This window comes from Epinephelus fuscoguttatus, linkage group LG17, assembly GCF_011397635.1.
Source record: "Epinephelus fuscoguttatus linkage group LG17, E.fuscoguttatus.final_Chr_v1".
Taxonomy (NCBI): domain Eukaryota; kingdom Metazoa; phylum Chordata; class Actinopteri; order Perciformes; family Serranidae; genus Epinephelus; species Epinephelus fuscoguttatus.
In genome coordinates this window covers 11,192,462-11,210,844 of record NC_064768.1, presented here as the reverse complement: position 1 = coordinate 11,210,844, position 18,383 = coordinate 11,192,462, and the positions used below count along the sequence as shown (strand labels likewise).

The 18,383-nt window shown below is 40.9% G+C and overlaps 1 protein-coding gene across 2 annotated transcripts in view; it reads left to right on the top strand.

The window, feature by feature from the left end:
• shisa7b (shisa family member 7) overlaps positions 1–10,552 on the top strand; it is a 57,680-nt gene extending 47,128 nt beyond the window's left edge. For both annotated transcript variants that reach the window (XM_049602860.1, XM_049602859.1), the window contains 2 exons: positions 7,562–7,928; positions 9,321–10,552. In XM_049602860.1, coding sequence (XP_049458817.1) covers positions 7,562–7,928; positions 9,321–9,756 — 803 coding nt within the window. In that variant the 3' untranslated portion in view covers positions 9,757–10,552. The remainder of the gene's footprint in view (positions 1–7,561; positions 7,929–9,320) is intronic.
• Positions 10,553–18,383: the final 7,831 nt, after the last annotated feature.

Here is an 18,383-nt window from a genome sequence, read left to right as displayed (position 1 = left end):
TGTGGTCTGAAAGTGTAAACTGTTTCTGCTAAACAGTCGTAACAGTAAAGTAAACAAAGCGAAGCAGAAAACAGGGACAGTAATGAAGGGAGTGGAGCAAAGAAGGAAAAACAGTGAGATGGATGACGAAGAAGGGAAAGGTTGGAAATGAAGGAAAGAAAGACCAGGAGGGGCAGAATGATGGAGTCAGAGAGGAAGAAGGGAGGGGCAGAGGAAAGGGGGATTGGGGGAAATTGAAAGACGGGGCAAAGAGGATGAAAACACTAGAGTACAAATGTAGAGAAAGAGGTTGGTTGACCAGAAGAAAAGGATTATGGAGGCAATTCAAGAGCTGATTGGCCAGACAAAGATACAACAGGAAGGAAAAAAAGAGATCGGTGAAGATAGAGATGCAGAGAGGTCCACTGAGCAGAAGGAGAAGAATGAAGGGAGAAGCAACGGAAGAAAGTATCGGAGGGAGATGTGGAGATAGGGGGAGGGGCGTTGGCTGCTGGTCTGCAGGGGCCTGGCTGCCTTCGACAGGGAAGAAAAGACGTTTAAGAGGCAGTGGATGGCAACCTCCCTCTCCCCCTCTCTCTGTCCTTACCTCTCTCACCCTGATATTGCTGAAGACTGCAGGGGGAGGGGAGTTGCCTCTGCAGGCTGAGTGATGGATGGTTACTTCATTGGGGATCTTATGTTGGCGTATGTGTGCGTGTGTGCGTGCGTGTCTGTGCGCGCGCGCACACGAACCATGGCACAACGTGGAAGTGGAAGCAATAACATGATGAAAGTTCAGAGGAGTCTCTTTTATTATTTCCATTGAGTCAAAAGGAGAAAACACTTGAACAGACGATCGGAAATGGCTTCTGCTCGTTACACATCAGACCTTCAGAGGTCATCCCACTTCCCCTCATCATCTTGTTTATGAAGCAGCAGCTCTGTCGCATTATTAGCAGCTGCTTATGGTTCAGATCACTGAAACTGACCATGACATCATGCTTTAGGTTTTGCAGAGGATAGAAACAAATGCTCAGCCCTTTATTCACTTTTCTTTTTCTGCCATTTTTCATGCACATAATTGCATCTCAGATGATTGAACAAATCACTTTATAGATAGGTACGTTTGTGCACATCTATTGGAATCCAGTGTGTAAGATTTAGGGGGATTTAATGGCACCTTGGAGTAAGGATTGCAGATTGGCAACGAGCTGAAACCTCCTCCATGTGCCATGTGAGCTACAGGTTAGGATTTCTTCAGTGTTCATTGTTAAGAATCTTTTACTGGGGACCATATTTTCCACAGGAGTCTCTTCCTCTCCAAAACAAATGGAGCTGGTGATTAAAACCGGTAGTTTCACAGTTTAACAGTACAAATCAGTGTTTCTTCAATGCTGTTTGGCATGTCGGAGATGACCCGCTAGCCCAGCCCCTGCTAATGTGTGCTCACCTTTTTTTTAACTTAAGATCCATATGTTCAGGAGGCTTTTACTGGGAGCCAAATTATCCTAAAAAAAAAATCAATGTTTCTGTGACGCTGCTTGCCAGGGGGCTGCTAACTATGGTGGCTGACACGAAAGTGCAAATTACCCTCTCTAGAGCCAGTGTTTGGTTTGTCCGTTCTGGGCTACTGTCGAAACATGGCGGTGCAACATAGAGAATTAATAGACGAGGACCTGCTTCATGTGTGGATATAAACAGCTCACTCTAAGGTCACGAAAACATAATGATTCTTATTTTCAGGTGATCGTACACTAACGACAAAATACTTATTATATTATATTTCATTTCTGACAATATATCCCTCTAAATCCTACACACTTAACCTAGAACAAAGTATTTCACTGCTGGAAAGAGGGTTTTTTCATAAAACTGGGCTGTCTATGCAATAGAAAGACACAGATACTTATGAAATTGGTGCTACATGACCAGAGAAAACAGAAAAAGTGCTGTGCCTTTCACTTTTGCTCAGGAGGTACAAAACCTACAACTACCAGAATGCACTGCACCGCTTGGACCAATAAACGCTCCTGCTGGTTGCTGACATTATGCGAGTTGCCCATCCGAAAACAGCTGTTATCAAACAATCTCATATTACAGTTAAAAACTGCATTAAGATATGTTTCTTAGGACATTTTAGGCGAGAGAGGCAACACAGTAACACGGGTTTATATTTGAACAGCGCTGCAAGTTTTACTATTTGATCTCAGCTTAGAGAGAGAGAAAGAGAGATGGTGATCTCTCTGGATTCGCTTCCATTCTCTGTGTCTGTGGTGGCGGCAGAAGTACAAAAATTAGGAAGTACAACTTGTAGTTTGAGCAAAAGCCAGAGAGCCAGTGAAAACACACTACATCCACAGAATCTGAGCTCGGCCCTGAGGTTATGTGCACACTTTTGTGGTGTTTTAACACTGCACTTCCCAGAGTTAATCTACCATTCAGAAAATGTTCACTGCATCACCTTTGTGCTCTAGGTTCTCTCAGTGTTCTCTCTCTGCTCCATCATTGTGCCTCAAACTTCTTTCTTGTTGTGTAACAGTAAAGTTCAGCTGCTCGAAGTTCATAAAGTCCACAAGGTGCCCCAACTGGCCTTTCTACGGCCTTTCTGCAGACATGCAGAGAGCCTGCGTGGGCTGCAAACTTAACCAAACAAGTTACAAGATTACTTTGTTAGTATAATGTCAGACTTCTAGTTGGACACTAAGCAGATAAAAACTATACATATATATAGACAGAAAAATGCCATTTTCAGTTATGGCAATGACTGAAGTCTTGAAAGAATACTTGGGCAAAAAGACCACTTGTATATCAGATACTCGGTCACGTTACCTTGAATTTGTCGAACAACGGCAACCAAATATCAAAACATCTCTTTATAAAACCTCACACAACTCGTGCAGTATAATCCAAGTCTCATTTATCCCGTCATTTGCCCAGTACTTTCCAAACACATATAGACACTTCTGTCTATAAGAAGCATGCCCCAAGTGAGCCTGAGCACGTGTATGTGTATGAGCTCCGCTTGACCAGAATTCAAACACATGCATGTACTCAGGTACACTACTCAGTCGGGCATGAGACTGTTTGTACTGATGTGTTTTAAATCATAATGTTTTAGCAAAAATTCATGTGTTTAGGAAGTACTGAGCATACAACTGGATAAACAAGACTTTACTATATGTATGGTATAATAAAAGTTTTATTTGGGGTGACTAGAGGATTAGGGAAAGATGGGGTGGGTGTAAAGTTCAACTGAATGATTGGGGTCAAGAGGAGGGATGAAGGGGGGGTCATCTGCCAGAGAATGAGCACGTTTACATGGACAGTTTAATTCTCTTTTCATTTGGAATGAAAGTTCATTCCTATTAAAAGTGATCTTGTAAACACCTAATTCGGAATGAAAATGGCCAATGCGATTGAAAATTCATTCCGATGTAAGGGGCTGGAATATTCCGTTTCTAATTCCGAATGAAAGAATTTCTCGCACTTGTATACACTCATTCCTCTTTAAGTTCATTCCAGTCTTTCTGCGCACGCTCGTTTCCTTGCCCTTCATGCGCGATGACGTATATAGCGCGTGCGCGTCAAGATGGCAGCTTCGAAAAACAAGAGATGGTCCCGAGCTGAAACATTATTTTTAATTTCTACATTCTACCTCCCTTCTCCTCCTCAACAGACGAAGCATTAGCAGAACAAGGTTGTTGTCGTACTGCTGCTTCAAGAATATAAGCAAAACAAGCCTGAAAAAGGCACTTAGAACGGTGTCGTCAAGCATCTTGTTATCCGGAGCGAGGACTACAGTGTTTTCTTCCGGTGAACGTAAACACGTAACATCCGCCCCGCCCCCTATCCAATCAGACACCTTCCCTGCCCCAAACCTTGCGTGGACCTGAATAAAGGCGATTTAAAGGTGATTAAACTGATCTCGCATGTAAACCCTCATTCGGAATGAATATTTCCCATGTAGACTGCCTGGAAAAACTTTAATTCTGAATTATTTCAGATTTATTTCATTCCAAATGAGAAGCCATCATGTAACCGCTACCCAGTGATCTGGACCCAAAGGCTGATTGGATTGCGTGTGATAAGATGGGAGGGATGAAAAAGGGTCAAGTACATGGGAATGCATGGAGTGGTAGTGGGGCTGGAGGGTTTGTGAACCCTGGGGTTTAGACTCAGGGTGGGGGACAAGTCTCAATGAGTCATCCACCTACAGTAGCGGTTTATATCAAGACCTTCTTGTTTTGAGACAGCAGTGCTCTTGGCTTAGCCACTGTGCCACCCTGCTGAGACAGACGAGGAGAGAAACAGGGTAGGGGGAAGTGTCTTGTTCCCGAATCTTAGTCATAATAATTTTATTTGAATTATACTGCACTTTTTTTTTACTTCACTTTTTACTTAAATGTATTAGAACCTGTTTTGGGATTCTCAGTAATTGTGGAGGCACGCAAAAAAAAAGTTTTCTTCACAAATAAAAGGTAACACAGTGTGTAATTGATACACAAACGGCCATTTTGTGGATGAAGTATGCATTGAGATACTCTTGTATAGCACATCACAACTTGGCATGCCGATTAAGATCATAGCGCATTTGATGTTTGGAGGATGAAAATCATACTTAAACCTATTTTCTTCTATAGTTGCTCCTTTTTTCTGTTTATTCCAAACCAGTCAAACACCTGAGGTTACTTCCTGTGAGAGCAGATCTGGCAGGCACTGATCACTTCATCAGAAAACTGTAAACCACATCCAGTCTGAGTCACTGTTGCACTGTTGCATGACACTGAAAGCAAATAAGTATTTTTACACGTCTGATTATTAAATGTGCTTTTCAGAAAAGAAAAACATCCTGAATATCAGTTTTGGTGAAGCACCTCTTCAAACTAAACTGTTGTCACTGTGACAAAAAGACAGGGACTACAGCCTCTCGCCAGCCATTGTGCGAAACCTGGTCCTTTTGATGTAGTTCCCCACACAGCGCTGCGGAAAGGACACTGATAAAGGCTTCTTTGTCTGCGGTTGGCAGCCAGGGAGAAACCTCGAGATAATTTGGCCTTACAGGAGGGGAATAAACAGAGAGCGGAGGGAGAGGACATGAGACAAACAGCGAGAGAGGAGAACGAAAACCTGGAGAGCAAGAGGAAGAGAGGGGAGGAAAGGGAAGCGACAGAGAGGGAGATGAAAATACAGGAAAGTAAAGAAGAGGTAGAGTCAAAAGAACAAGTACAAGAAGAGGAGAATGGAGGGGAAGAGATCTGATAGAGGGAGAGAAGACAAGGCGAGAGGGGAGGAAGAGGAAGAGAGGTGGCTGGTTAAAGGTCAGCTTTAAATTGGCTCTTGGGGAGCTGCTTCCATGGAAATGCTTTGAAGATTAGAGTGGTCTGAGGCTATGGAGCAGAAAGCACAGAAACACTGTATTTCACTATTAATGAACCTCACTTACTTTTCCATCCACGTCTCTTTCTTCTGCCTTTACTTTATGTCTCTGTTTCATGTCATTTAAAGCGATCTATTTTGTCACTGTTTTAAACTTCTCACCTATATTACAGTCCGTCTTTTGTCTTTTTGTCTTGAGGGTTTTCTGTTACCTTTGTTCATTTATGCCTCATGCAATATACAGTGTATCTTTATGCATCCGCCATTCTTGACATTTCTGTCTTCTCTTCCTGTCCACGTCTTACTCAATCACTTCCTTTTCACCTTTCGTCCTCTCACTTCGTCTGTCTTTTGTATTCGTCTCTCTTATGTGTCGGGTGTTTCACCTCCCTTTTCTACCACGCAAGTTTATTTATTTATTTATTATTGCAGTCATTTTATTTGTCTTCCTTGAAATTAACTCATTGTCTCTGGCGTCAACTAATCCTTTTCACCTGTCGTTTAAGCATGTCTTTTTTCTTTTGTTTCACTTCTTTAGTATTTTTCTTTCTTTTCTGCCATTTTTTTTCCTCTACTTTTATCTTTTGTTTTGAGGCTTAAAATGGACATTTGAGAAAAAGCATCCCAGCTGGCACTGGACATCATTATGGCATTAAAAAGAGTTTGGACTCTTGCATCTGACATAAATGTAAAATTTTGTTTGGAATGCAAATTTGATTGACAATATTTTAAATGTCTAACAATGTTAGAGTTTCACGTTGTGTGGAGATTAACATGTTTTACAAATGTTGAGTTTTGGTCTCCATACCTCATGAGTAGATGTCATTATCCTACCAAAGTGACGTTGCCATGAGACGTTTGGAAGACGTTGGACTTTGGTTATTTAACAACACAAAACTAACAAAGTACTAACGTCATCTGTCAAATTAACGTTTGCATTAGATACTGTCCTGACATTGAATTTTGGTCACCTGACGTCACAACCTAAATTCAACCAAATACGTCTAACAACATTGGTGGCCGGCTGGGAAGGTTCATTTAGCTCTCTATCATATTGCATGATCTTCACCAATAGAGGGAGTTTACCCAGTCGTCTTTTTCAATAATTTCACCCAAGTGGACAAGAAGTCCTCAGATTACAATGCTGTATTTTCTTAATCTTTATTTTATGCAATGAAACGAAAATGAAATGCCAGGAAATTAAAAACAACAATAATTTTTATAATCAGATAATTTGAACAAGCACATACGCAAAACATATTGTAGTCCCAGCTTACTCCAATGTCAGGAGTTTTTTGTGTGTGTCATTGTAAATTGAATAGATTTGGGTTTTGGACTGTTGGTTGGAAATAAGAACCATTTGGAGACACCAGTATTGATCATAATGGGGGCATTTCACACACAGCCATACTTCCCAACCTACCGGTTTTCCTTGAGCGACTCCCAATTTCCTCCCATGTTCACAATTCCCCTGAATTTTACTTGATTCATTACAAATTTCCATGCCCTTTTTTTCCCTTTTCAGTATCACAACCTGTCTCTGACACTGTACAACATGTATAAGCCCCTCGACTCTCCAGTGAGGCGGCAATTTGGCCATCATGTGTCGGGCACGGCTGCCAGTGGACACCTCAGCTCTGTGTTCACTGCGTTATGCATGCATAGGTCCAACAGGTCGCTCTAGCTGGGGCTTGAGGGGTACCTAGGGGCTTGGGGAATGGACCAGTATTGCCCTCCTCTGCCGTTGCAGGGTACTCAGCTGTCTTCCAGAGACTGTGAGCCTCTGGTTTTACCTTGCTTAGACATCCAGGACCCAGAGGTGTATGGGCCAGGATGGACAGTTGGCTGTGGGCCCCTGGTGCTGGCCAAGCCTACAGCCTAGCCTCCCTCCGTCCTACTGGTACTCAACCAAAAACTAAATCAAATTTTATGTATTTGCCATAAAAATACTGATGCAGTGTACTTATTGTGCCTGTTATTTTGTTATTTTCAGTCTTTAAAAGTCACCAGAATGCAGGAAACAAAGTCTCTGAAACTCTCATTTTTTCTGGGAGAGGGCCCTCAGACCTCTCACTGAGGTCTTAAGTATGGACACACCATTTCAGTTGTGAACCTTCGTCAGGCATCAAATGTACAATTTGAAACACATCTTTTACGAAAGCCATATTTACATATTACACATTTCTGTCTCTTTTTGCTGAACCAGAACTTGACGAGTACTCCAGCTACTACAACTCCAAACGTCGCTCCACCAACGCCCCACCCTCCTTCCACTCCTCGCAGCACTACCTGCCCTTTGGAGGCGAGTACACGCTGGGATCCAGGGGCACGCTGCCCCTCCACGGGTCACGGCCCCGCCTCCACATCCCCTCCACCCCAAACCCGTACCCGCTGCCCGCCCAGACGCACTACACCAGCTCCTCCTTCGACAGGCCGCCACGCCGCGTCCGCTCCCAGGACCAGCTGCTCGGGGAGGGTAACACGCTGTCCCGTCTGTCCAAGAACCAGCAACACCAGTACTACAAAGCCATGATGAGCACCAGCAGGGGCTCCAACTCACAGACACTACGCAGGTAAGATAAGTTATAAGGGAGCAGAGAAAATACTAAAAAGAAGAAAAGATGAAAGACGGGAGGAGATCATAATGATATCAGATGATGAGAGTAAAGAGAATCAAAGAGCGTAATGTTTAATAAATGTCAAGAGTGGAATGCTTTCATTAAGATTTTAAGAGTCTGACAAGGTGAGAGTACTCTGCAATTTTTAAAACCTTTTACCTTGTATAACTTTTTTCATGAGTCAAATAAGCTGACTGACTGTCACCATGGGCAATAAGATTTCACTGCTACTTTGAATATGAATATATTCTGAATTTCATACAGGTAGTGTAAAAAGCATATTTCAAACTAAGCCTTTTTCCAAAAGAAGCATTTTTTCATGTGTAAAAACGTGGGATAACCACACATCCTCCTTCCAGTCGCCAACACCTGTTCACCTGTCTGCTCTCAGCGTAACCAGACCCTGTGACCCTCTTTGTCGCTTCAGCACACACTTGCTACAGCAAACAATGTAATATGTAAACATGTGGACTGCACTTAAACCCAGCCTTTGCCATTTCACATGGTAGCACTGCGAGCATCACTAATTGTTTTCTACCCACAACTCGCATATGTTACATGAAGTGTAGGGCAACATGTGTGCTTATTAAGCCCACAGGGCCGGTTGTTTCCACACTTGATTTGAAAATTGCATTCTATTACATCACAGTGTTTTTTTTAATAAGAGTATTTTTTCCGTATTGATATATATCAAGTTATAAAAACTGTGTGTTACTATTATCTGCCTCCTCTCCAATATAATGGAACTACTCAAGATAATCTACAGACCTTGTTTTGCTACCAAACTACACTCACCAACCGTATCACTGTGCAAAAGGAAGTATGCATCTACTTACGGATGAGAGGGTCGTGCTCATGGCAGTGCGACAAACGTTCATGAGGTCCTCCTCGGCTGAGCTGTAACGTTAGATAGCTCAGTGATGCTAGGTGAGCTAGCAGCAGATGCACACTTCCTTCTGCGCAGGGATACGGTAGGCAGGTTTTGGTCTGTAACTTGAGTCTTGACTATCAAGATTTCTGGAAAGACACTTTGCTGTTGACTTTTTCAAATGTTTTTTGGCTGAGCACCGCAAGCCGAGCACTATCTCATTTCATTATAATGGAGAGAAGGCAGACATCTCTACAGCCGATACCTCCAACACTCAGCAACTCACACTGAAACAATCCAGATTGAAAAACTGTACTTTAGGTAAATATGTGTTTTGATTATTTTAAAAAAATTGTTAAGTGATTTGCTCGTTTAATACCGAAAAACTCACCATTGAAAGTCAAGAACACTGGACAAACATGACGGTGTTACTGAGGCATGTCACAGGTCAGAGAGATTAAACAATTGTCTGGTTCCAGGTCCCATGAGAGGCTCCTGGTCTCACCTGACCGTATGGAGGACCGGCTGTTGATGGGCCTGCTGATCGCAGGAGGAGGTGACCGAGGGGGAGGAAGCGGGATGGTGCCCACCATGGGCCGACTCAGCCACCACCAGAAGGCCCAGTCACAGCAGAACATCTGCGCCACGCCATCCATGGACCGCCACCACATGATCAAGATGAACTCCCACCCGACGCCAGGCCATGACCGTGACCACGACCGCGACCGCAGCTCCGCGGGCATGGGAATGCACGGCGGCTGGGACCTCGGCGGAGGCGGAGGAGGCCACCCCAACGCCCGACGGATGGCTTTCGCCAGCAAGAGGCAGAACACCATCGAACAGCTGCACTTCATCCCCGGAGGAGGAGGAGTGCAGGGACTGCGGACTGGGAGTAAGAACGAGGTGACAGTGTGAGAGGACGAGGGAGGTAAAGAGAGAGGAAGAGCGAGAGTAGAGAGGTGAGGAGGCATTTAGTGGGCAGATGAAGTGGAGAGATGAACAGGAAAAAAAGAAATGAGGAAGAGGTTTGATCTCACCTGGCTGCCTCACAGCCCCCCCTCCCCTTCATAAAACAAAGTGGTGGATGACAACATTAATCTCATAGTGAGAGAAGCCAATAGATTTTCTCCTTGTCACTCTGTGTGTTGAATAAAAGAATATTCAGCCATTCTTTGAAAAAGGGAAGACAGAAATGTCCACTCAAAAAGAGCAAAAAATATCATTCGAGTGCAGTTTAAAAGGCTGCTGGGTATTCGCTGTGACTTTTATTAAAGGATACCCGCTGAGTCAAATTTGTTGAATTGTCCTTGAGTTTTATTGCACTGTCCTCTGAGTCCTCGAGAGCTCCGACAGATTCATCTGTCTTTGAATCCACTGTGGATGATGGAGAGCGCCGAGGCAGAGACAGACGGGTTTGCTTGTCTTTGTATTTATGAAAAAGTATGTAAAACCAAACGAGTTGCTTTTGTATGAAATTAACCTGATAATAATAATAATTGTATTGACATTACTGAGCCCTGTAAGACTTTGTGTATACTTGGTTTAAAACATATTTATCCTTTAGCCAGTCGGTTTGTGACTTAAAGGCTGGAAATGTGACCTTCTTTCTCTAGCTGTGATTGGACTATCATTAAAGTTAAACGTTCTCTGCAAAAATAACCCAGCTAAGTGCAGTTAGCTGTCACTTGATTGCCTTTATGGCTTTATTTACTCTAGAAAAAAATAGAATATAAATCATTTGGGTGGGGGGGTTGGGGGGGGGAGGGGGGACGAGACCTAAAGTATGTCGACACAAGCTGCTGTCATACAGGCCCAGTCACACCAGCATTATTAGTCCCACTGAGTGTCTTTAGTCTCTCTGCTGTTTCCAAGTGAAACTGAATATTGAAGCGGTGTACAGTCACCAGAGGGATTCATCAAATCCTTTGCATTTGACTGGACCGCTAAAAGGTGGGAGGGCTTAGAGTTTAGCTCTATACGGAGCCACAGTGGACTTTTGGCTCCAGACACCTCCCTCAGCATTAGATCAGATGGAGGATGAGGCAGAGATAAATGAATTAGACCTCCGCCTTTTGGAAATGAAAATAAGGGTTTTGCCCACTGATATCCAAACACACATCTCTTCCTTTCTCTCTCTATACTGCTCCATACTACAACCCACTAACAGTGAAGTTTTATATGACCATTGTAGCTAGCTAGTTGCCTAAAGTTAAGTTTAAGACCCTGAATGCAGGATGAGTTGTCAGACATTTGAAACTGTTACAGAAAGAGCAAAGACAGGGAATTTGATGTGAAAATACAGATTTTTCTAAAAACATATTTGACATATAACGAGATAAATGATCAATTAACACAGGGACACAGGATTAAAACATCAAAAATGTATATTTTCATTTAGCTGGGTCGTTCAACAGAAGCATTTTGTGGCAAAATAATAAAATGGTAATACTCAATTCTTTATACCTGTTGTCCTGTTTGTGACTGAGCTAACAAGGTTGTTACTGCCAGTTAGTAAAAAGCTTACTGGTTCAGAAACCTTTGTTTACCTCTTCAATAAAACAGCTTCATTGACTTAAACGGCTCCGTTTAGACAAAATAGAAAGAAGCTAAGGGAGATAGTGTTTGACCAGCACTAGCATGTGTCCTCCTTGGTAGTGTTGAGTAGTTTGCTAACTAGCCTCATGAGTATGTCGCCACAGATTTTGCAAAGATGTGCAAATTAATTTTGCTGGAGTGACTGGGCCTTAAAGGGACAGTTCACCCCATATATTATTCATCTTACCTGTAGTGCTGTTTATGAATTTAGATTGTTTTGGTGTGAGTTGCAGAGTGATTGAGATATCGATTTCTTCTCTCCAATATAATGATAGTAGATGCCACTGGGCTTGTGGTGCTCAAAGTGCCAAAAAAATACATTTGACAGACCTTGTTGTGACCAGTCTCATGTAGGAACTATTTTCTTTCTACCGAACTACACCTGCCAATTGTATCATCGCGCAGAAGGAAGCGTGCATCTACTCATGGACAAGAGGCTCGTGCTCATGACAGCACGAGATGTTAACATTTATGGCGTCCTCTAGGCTTGGGCAGTGTTTATTTCTTACCTTAACACCTTTCAGGAATTTCAGTGGGGTATATGATGTATGGCAGTATTTGTGTGCAGTGAACCCAACCCCAACTGCATTGTAAACTCACTGTTGAACACACTTTAAGAGTCCCTCCAGGATCTTGCGGCAAAAAAACTTGAATTTGCGGCCAATTGTGTCAAAATTTTTTTTTTTTTTTTTAATTACTACCTCCAAAAAAATAAGTCATGTAATCAATTGCTATAATAATCATACTGAATTTACAAAAATAGCTGCAAATGTTTTTTATAGTTCTCTTCTTTAGTTTTATTTAATCAGTTTCAAAACATGGACTCCAATAATGTTGCAAAATCCTGAGTGAATATTGTAGCTCTCAAACAAGACAATGTGACTGTAAAACAACATGTAAGCTCCATCTTCTGTAAACATAACATTTTAATACATTCAACACATATTGTATGCATTTAAACAGTGCAAATTATAATGTCAATACAGAGCGTTTCTCCATACTGCAATGCCATTAGCGCATTTGATGACGCGTCTGAAGACGTTTCAAATGACGTTGCATGTGTGATAACTTCTGTACCGCCAGAAAATGCGGAAAAACTTCTGAAATATTGCAAGCCCCTGCAAATATTGCGGACTTTCATTGAATTTGCGTTAATTATTGCGATTGCGAGATTGCGGTTTTCTGGAGGGACTGCTTTCTTCAAACTCAACAGACACAAAATAAACTGTCTTGGCTTGTCTTGTTAGTCATTTAGACCGGCTGTTTACAGTTGCTCCTGTAATGTTATCCCCACCATTTGCACCAGACTGACCTCTGGTGGCAGGTGATGTGCACTTCATGCCAAGCATCCTCAATAGAAAGATGAGCGTCTGTAATTTTTACGGTATTCAAAATCATACCATCCGGAATCCGCTGGTATACGGTGATACCATTGATATCGCCTTAGTCTAGCATCTTCCTCAGCTAGGGAGCTAACAGTACTTGAGCACCAGAGGCAGAGTGCCCCTAGTTTTATTATACTAGAGACATCTCTGCGGCTGATATCTCCAACACTTGGCACCTCACACCAAAACAATCTAGACTGATGAATAAAACAACAGGTAATTTACAGGTATTTTTGAGTTGGGGTGAACTGCCCTTCTAAAAGTAAAATTCACTCTGCAGTATGATTTTAGCTTAACTTTGTACAGTGAAGTCTGGTGGGTGTATATCATCTATGAAACATTGTGCTGTGACACTTTGCGTAATAATTAGTGAAAAAAGTTATTGAATCCGACAGCTCATGAAGAAGAACTAACCTCATGCAGACTGACCAAACATCCCTCAAACACTGTTTTAAACTTGTCATTGTGAGTTTGTAGAGAGTCAAGGGTTTCTTTGTGCTTCTACGATTTTCCACGTTACCTGCAAGTTGAGCTGCTCACCTCGTATGAAGGGTTGGGGGGCAGACGGGTTTCCAGGCTCGGGGGACACCGGACACTTCACACCAAGGGCTATACCGAATTATCTTTGTGTGTCTGTGCTCTGTACAGCGTCTGCTTCTCATTTTCACGTCCTCTGCGTGTCAGTGTCGGGAGGCATGCTCGTGCATATGTTTTTTATTTTTGTGTAGGGAGAAAAGATAAATGTGCAAGGAAATTCTGCAGAGAAAAGGAACTTTTGTGCAAAAACGCACGACCATGATTACTTTATGTGTCACGGGAGACAAGATGGCCATGATGATGTCATATTTTGTACATTTTTTTTCTGGCTGTGAGATGGACCTTCTAGCCTTTTAGGTTGGATCTCCCCTTTATGGGGTTTAAGGGACTCATGAGGCCTTGTTGGAGGTTTTCAGCTTTCCCCTCGATACAGACAGACATGATTGATTACTGAGCGGAGCTTCCTGCCAGACGTTTTTAGTCTTTTCCTATGGTACATGTGCTCATGTTAATGGTTTATGATCACACGTGTAAAGATTCCCCCTGGATCAGACGACGAACGCTCTTATCATGATTTCTTTTACTTAAACATGTATTTATTTTTTTAATCTCTGTGAATTTTAATGTATAATCCTGGATTTTCAATATTCAAACTTTATAGTGGAGTTGAGAAAAAAGGAAAAAAACATTTGTATACTCGAACAAAAAGAGCTGATGCAATCAACTAGAAAAGACGAAACCGCATGACGATGTCAGAAGCCAGTGTTGATGATGACATAGTGCTGACTTATGATGTCACAGCGTGTATGTGTGTAAATGTACATGCGTCTGTTTTAATTTGTGTGCCCATGTGCGTAACTCTCAGTGTCTTCTTCCTTCTCTTCTTCTTCTTAGGAATGCTAAACCTCATTTTTGACCAAACGTTGGGTCATGTCTTCAGCTCACGAAGGCGATTTAAAGACCCGAGTCGAGGTCGTTACGTGTTCATATCAACTTGTGATGAGATTTAAAAAGGCCTGTCGTCATTTAAATTCTTTTGTTTTCAAAAAAAAAAAAAAGGACATTGATCAATCACAGCTTTTCTTGTCGAGCTACGTTCACCAAAGCGAGGACTTTTCAAACATTTGAAAATGTAAATTAACGAAGGCTTATTGTGTCGAGTTTTTTGGTATTTGAATAGAAGCCAAGTGGGTCTGTTTGTGACGTCACAAATCACACAGCTGATGAGATTGTGTCGCTGCTAAATATGTATCTGCAAAAAGCGATTTGTTTTCCATGAACAACCTGCTCATTTGTGCACATCCTGACAGAACTTTACGGGAACAAAAAGGTAAACACACAGTATCAGTGGTGTCTGTCAGTGTTTTTTGGCGGCAGCAGTTGTTGGTGAAATGGGTCGTGGTGGAGAATGTACTGTGACTTGCCTTTGGCTGGCAGGACTGGAAAGGCTCTGTGGTTTTTACAATGCAAACATCTCATTAATTTTTAAAAGAGAAAGAGGCAAAAAAAAAGGGGGGGACCTAAATGACACGTGAATATTCAGTTGTATTTTTAATGTCTCATCTCGAAGGTCTGATACAGATGTTGTAAACCATGTTCAGTTAACTGCTCCCCTGATAAAACTGTATGTGTGTGTGTGTGTGTGTGTGTGTGTGTGTGTGTGTGTGCATACACACAATTTTGTGAGTGTGTATGAGTGTGTTTACCACTGGGAGGGGAGGCATGGGCATATTTGTATTCTCAAAGCTACTCTGCATACCTCAAATTGTATGATACATTTATTTATAACATCCCCTTCTATGTCTATTTCCAAGAATATCCAAACAAAGGTCTCACAGATGTGCAACCCTTTTGTTATTGGTGATCAATTCTTGCGTTTGTAGAAACCATACTGTTTAATTGATAATAACAATAAAACAAACAAAAAAAATCCCACTCAACATTGTTTGTGTCTTATGTGATGAAATTGTTCTCTCTCTCTCTCTCTCTCTCTCTCTCTCTCTCTCTCTCTCTCTCTCTGTGTCCTGTTAGTTTAAGAAATAAACGAGTTGATTTATTGTTTTATTTGACTAAAAAATGTGGGGATTTCCTGCTTTTCTGCAGATTATTGTAACTAAATATCTGAGTTTTGGACCACCATCAGATAAAGCAGTATTTTGAAGACTTTTTAACATTTCAGACAAAAAAAAATCAATGTTTAATCAAAGAAATAACAGCTCAATGAACTGGTAATTCATTGAGAATGAACTGGCAGCCCTATTCAGTGTATCAGCATGGCTTTTTGTTGTTTCATAGATTTTTATTTGTCTATAAATTGTCACAAAAGCGAAAACCTGCAATCAAACATTCCAAAGCCCAGCATGATACACTGAATTACCTGTTTTGTCCAACCAACACTTTGACACCCAAATATTTTTTTTTACAAGGATATAAAATCAAGAAAAGCACAAATTCTCACATTGTTAGGAGCCCCAAAAGTCCTGACAGGCAATATTTTTTATTTTGTTAATCATCTTGTGCACACAAAATAATAACTTGTTCCCTCAAAATAGAAAAAATGATCTGTCTGTACTTTTCTGAAACTGGAACTAGTAAATATTTTTGCTTAAAGGTCCCATATTATGCTCCTATTCAGGTTCATACGTGTATTTTGGGGTCTTAAACAGATTTATATGCTTAAATGATTAAAAAACAACAACATTTCCCTCATATTGCCTGCCTGAATATACCTGTAATCACCCTCCTCCTGAAATGCTTTGTTCTTTTATCTTTATAAACCATTTCACTGGAATTACATTGCAAGGCAATGGCTTAGATCCATGTTTACATCCTGCCAGCTGGTGTCATTCATATACACTACAAATCATTTCAACAAGAAATACAAAAGGACCCACTCTGAATGTTTATGTTACAAACAGAATATATAGTATATAGTTTTATTTTTAAAGAGACATAGAAATCTGACTTTTAATAATATGGGACCTTTAATGAAAGACCTCTACTGAATACCTAAAAGAGTTGCTGACAATTGACTAATTGTTTTGGCACAGCTCTTAGAAACAGCTTAAAAACCACAATATACTGTATATAGAGCTCAATATCAATATTGTTACTTTAAAAAAAAAATATATATATATATATATACACATATATATTCCCCTTAACATTTTTATTTTGGGAGAGTGTACAATGATCAGTGACTATGAATGGGTGAACATACAAATATAACAGTACACTGAGTATCATCATATCCCCCATCTCTTCGCTCCACCCCATATTACCAAGTGTGCAAACAAATGGAAAAAAAACAAGACAGAAAGGCAAAATACATAAAGTAAAACAAAGTATACAAAAACAGTGGCAAAGTTTTACCAAATAATAATATAATAATAATATGTCCTTAATTTATGGCGCACATATATCCACAATAGCTCATGGTCAGAAATGATCCATTGTTGATCACCTCTTGGAGTTTTACAAGCAAGGAAATAAAGGAAACCAAAGGGTTTGAAAAATAAAACCGGTCAGGTTTTTCTAGACTTAATCTCTCTATAGATAAAAACTGTGATGTTTGGCCCAAGAACAGTTCAAAAGATGGAGGATATTAGTTTTTCCAAAGAAGGTGATGGCATTTCATAGCAAAATGCGTGATAGTAATTAATGCTATTTTTTATTCAACACTCGTGTTTATAGGCTACAGAACCAGAGCAGTGGTACTGACACCAAGGTTACTGAGAATATAGACAGATTTTTTTTCCTACAAAACACATATTTAATTGAACAAAGTAGCTAAAGTTTGCGAATGTTAAATGACATTGAGGGCGTAAAAGAACTTTTCCTGAAATTTTATATATTTGCAAACTTTTTCATTCAATTTAGAAGCTATCTAATAAAAGAATAATAAACAAGACAATCTGACAAACTATTTGATGTCGACAAATTTCAATACTCGTCTCAGTCAGTGGGAGGAAAGTAATGAAAGTATACAACAGATCCAGACTGGTTTGAATAGAAGCAAAATAAGCATGAGTGTGTGTAAACCCAACTATTGTGTTTCTCACATCAGCCCCGCCTCCAGTGTTTCTCCAATCGAGGGAGCACTTTGAGACTCCACACAGGGGAACACCTCTCCACCCAACCACTGCCCCCAATTTAGCACAAACGATTAAGCTCATTATGCTCGTTAATTTAAGAAAATTAGGAAATTACAAGAGAAAGAACATCATTATCATGGCAGACTCAGAATCACTGCTGTCTGCTTTCCACTTCAATGCCCTTTATACTGGTTTTACATATTACTTTTATAAAACATAGAGACAACAGACATTTCCAAACTGTGGCAATCACACCCAAAACTCTCAGGATGAACAGATGGTTTTCTGTGTAGTTTGACCTTTAAATAGTCCTTTTGATTTTTTATTAAGACTTTGTTTATTCAGTGTTTTTATACAGAACATGATCCAGAGTTTAATATTCTCACATGGAATAAAAAAATGATCCAACAAGTGTTGTGCACATGCAAAATATGTACATGCAGGAACACACATGCAAAAGTGTTTGTTTGCACTACTTTTGTCTCTAACACACACACACACACACACACAAAGTAAACAGCCGGATTGCACACCCCAGCACAGGCAGAAATACTGTACTATAATGATAACTTTAATTGAATGCAAATTAGGCACTAGGCACACAACAGCACATGCATGACACACACACACACACACACACACACACACACACACACACACACACACACACACACTTTGTAATGTTATGCAGCATGCGCCGTAATGATATCCTTAATTGACTCATTAACATTTCACACACATAGTGTGAAAACACACACATACAAACACACACTTCACACAGGAGCTTAATGACACACTGTCAGAATGCACTGTGATATATTTTTAATGGAGTGAAAACATGCATGCAGGCGCGCGCGCACACATGCACGCATACACACGTAGCGTACACACGCTTTATTTATTCATGAGCATCATGCTGGATTTGATCCAT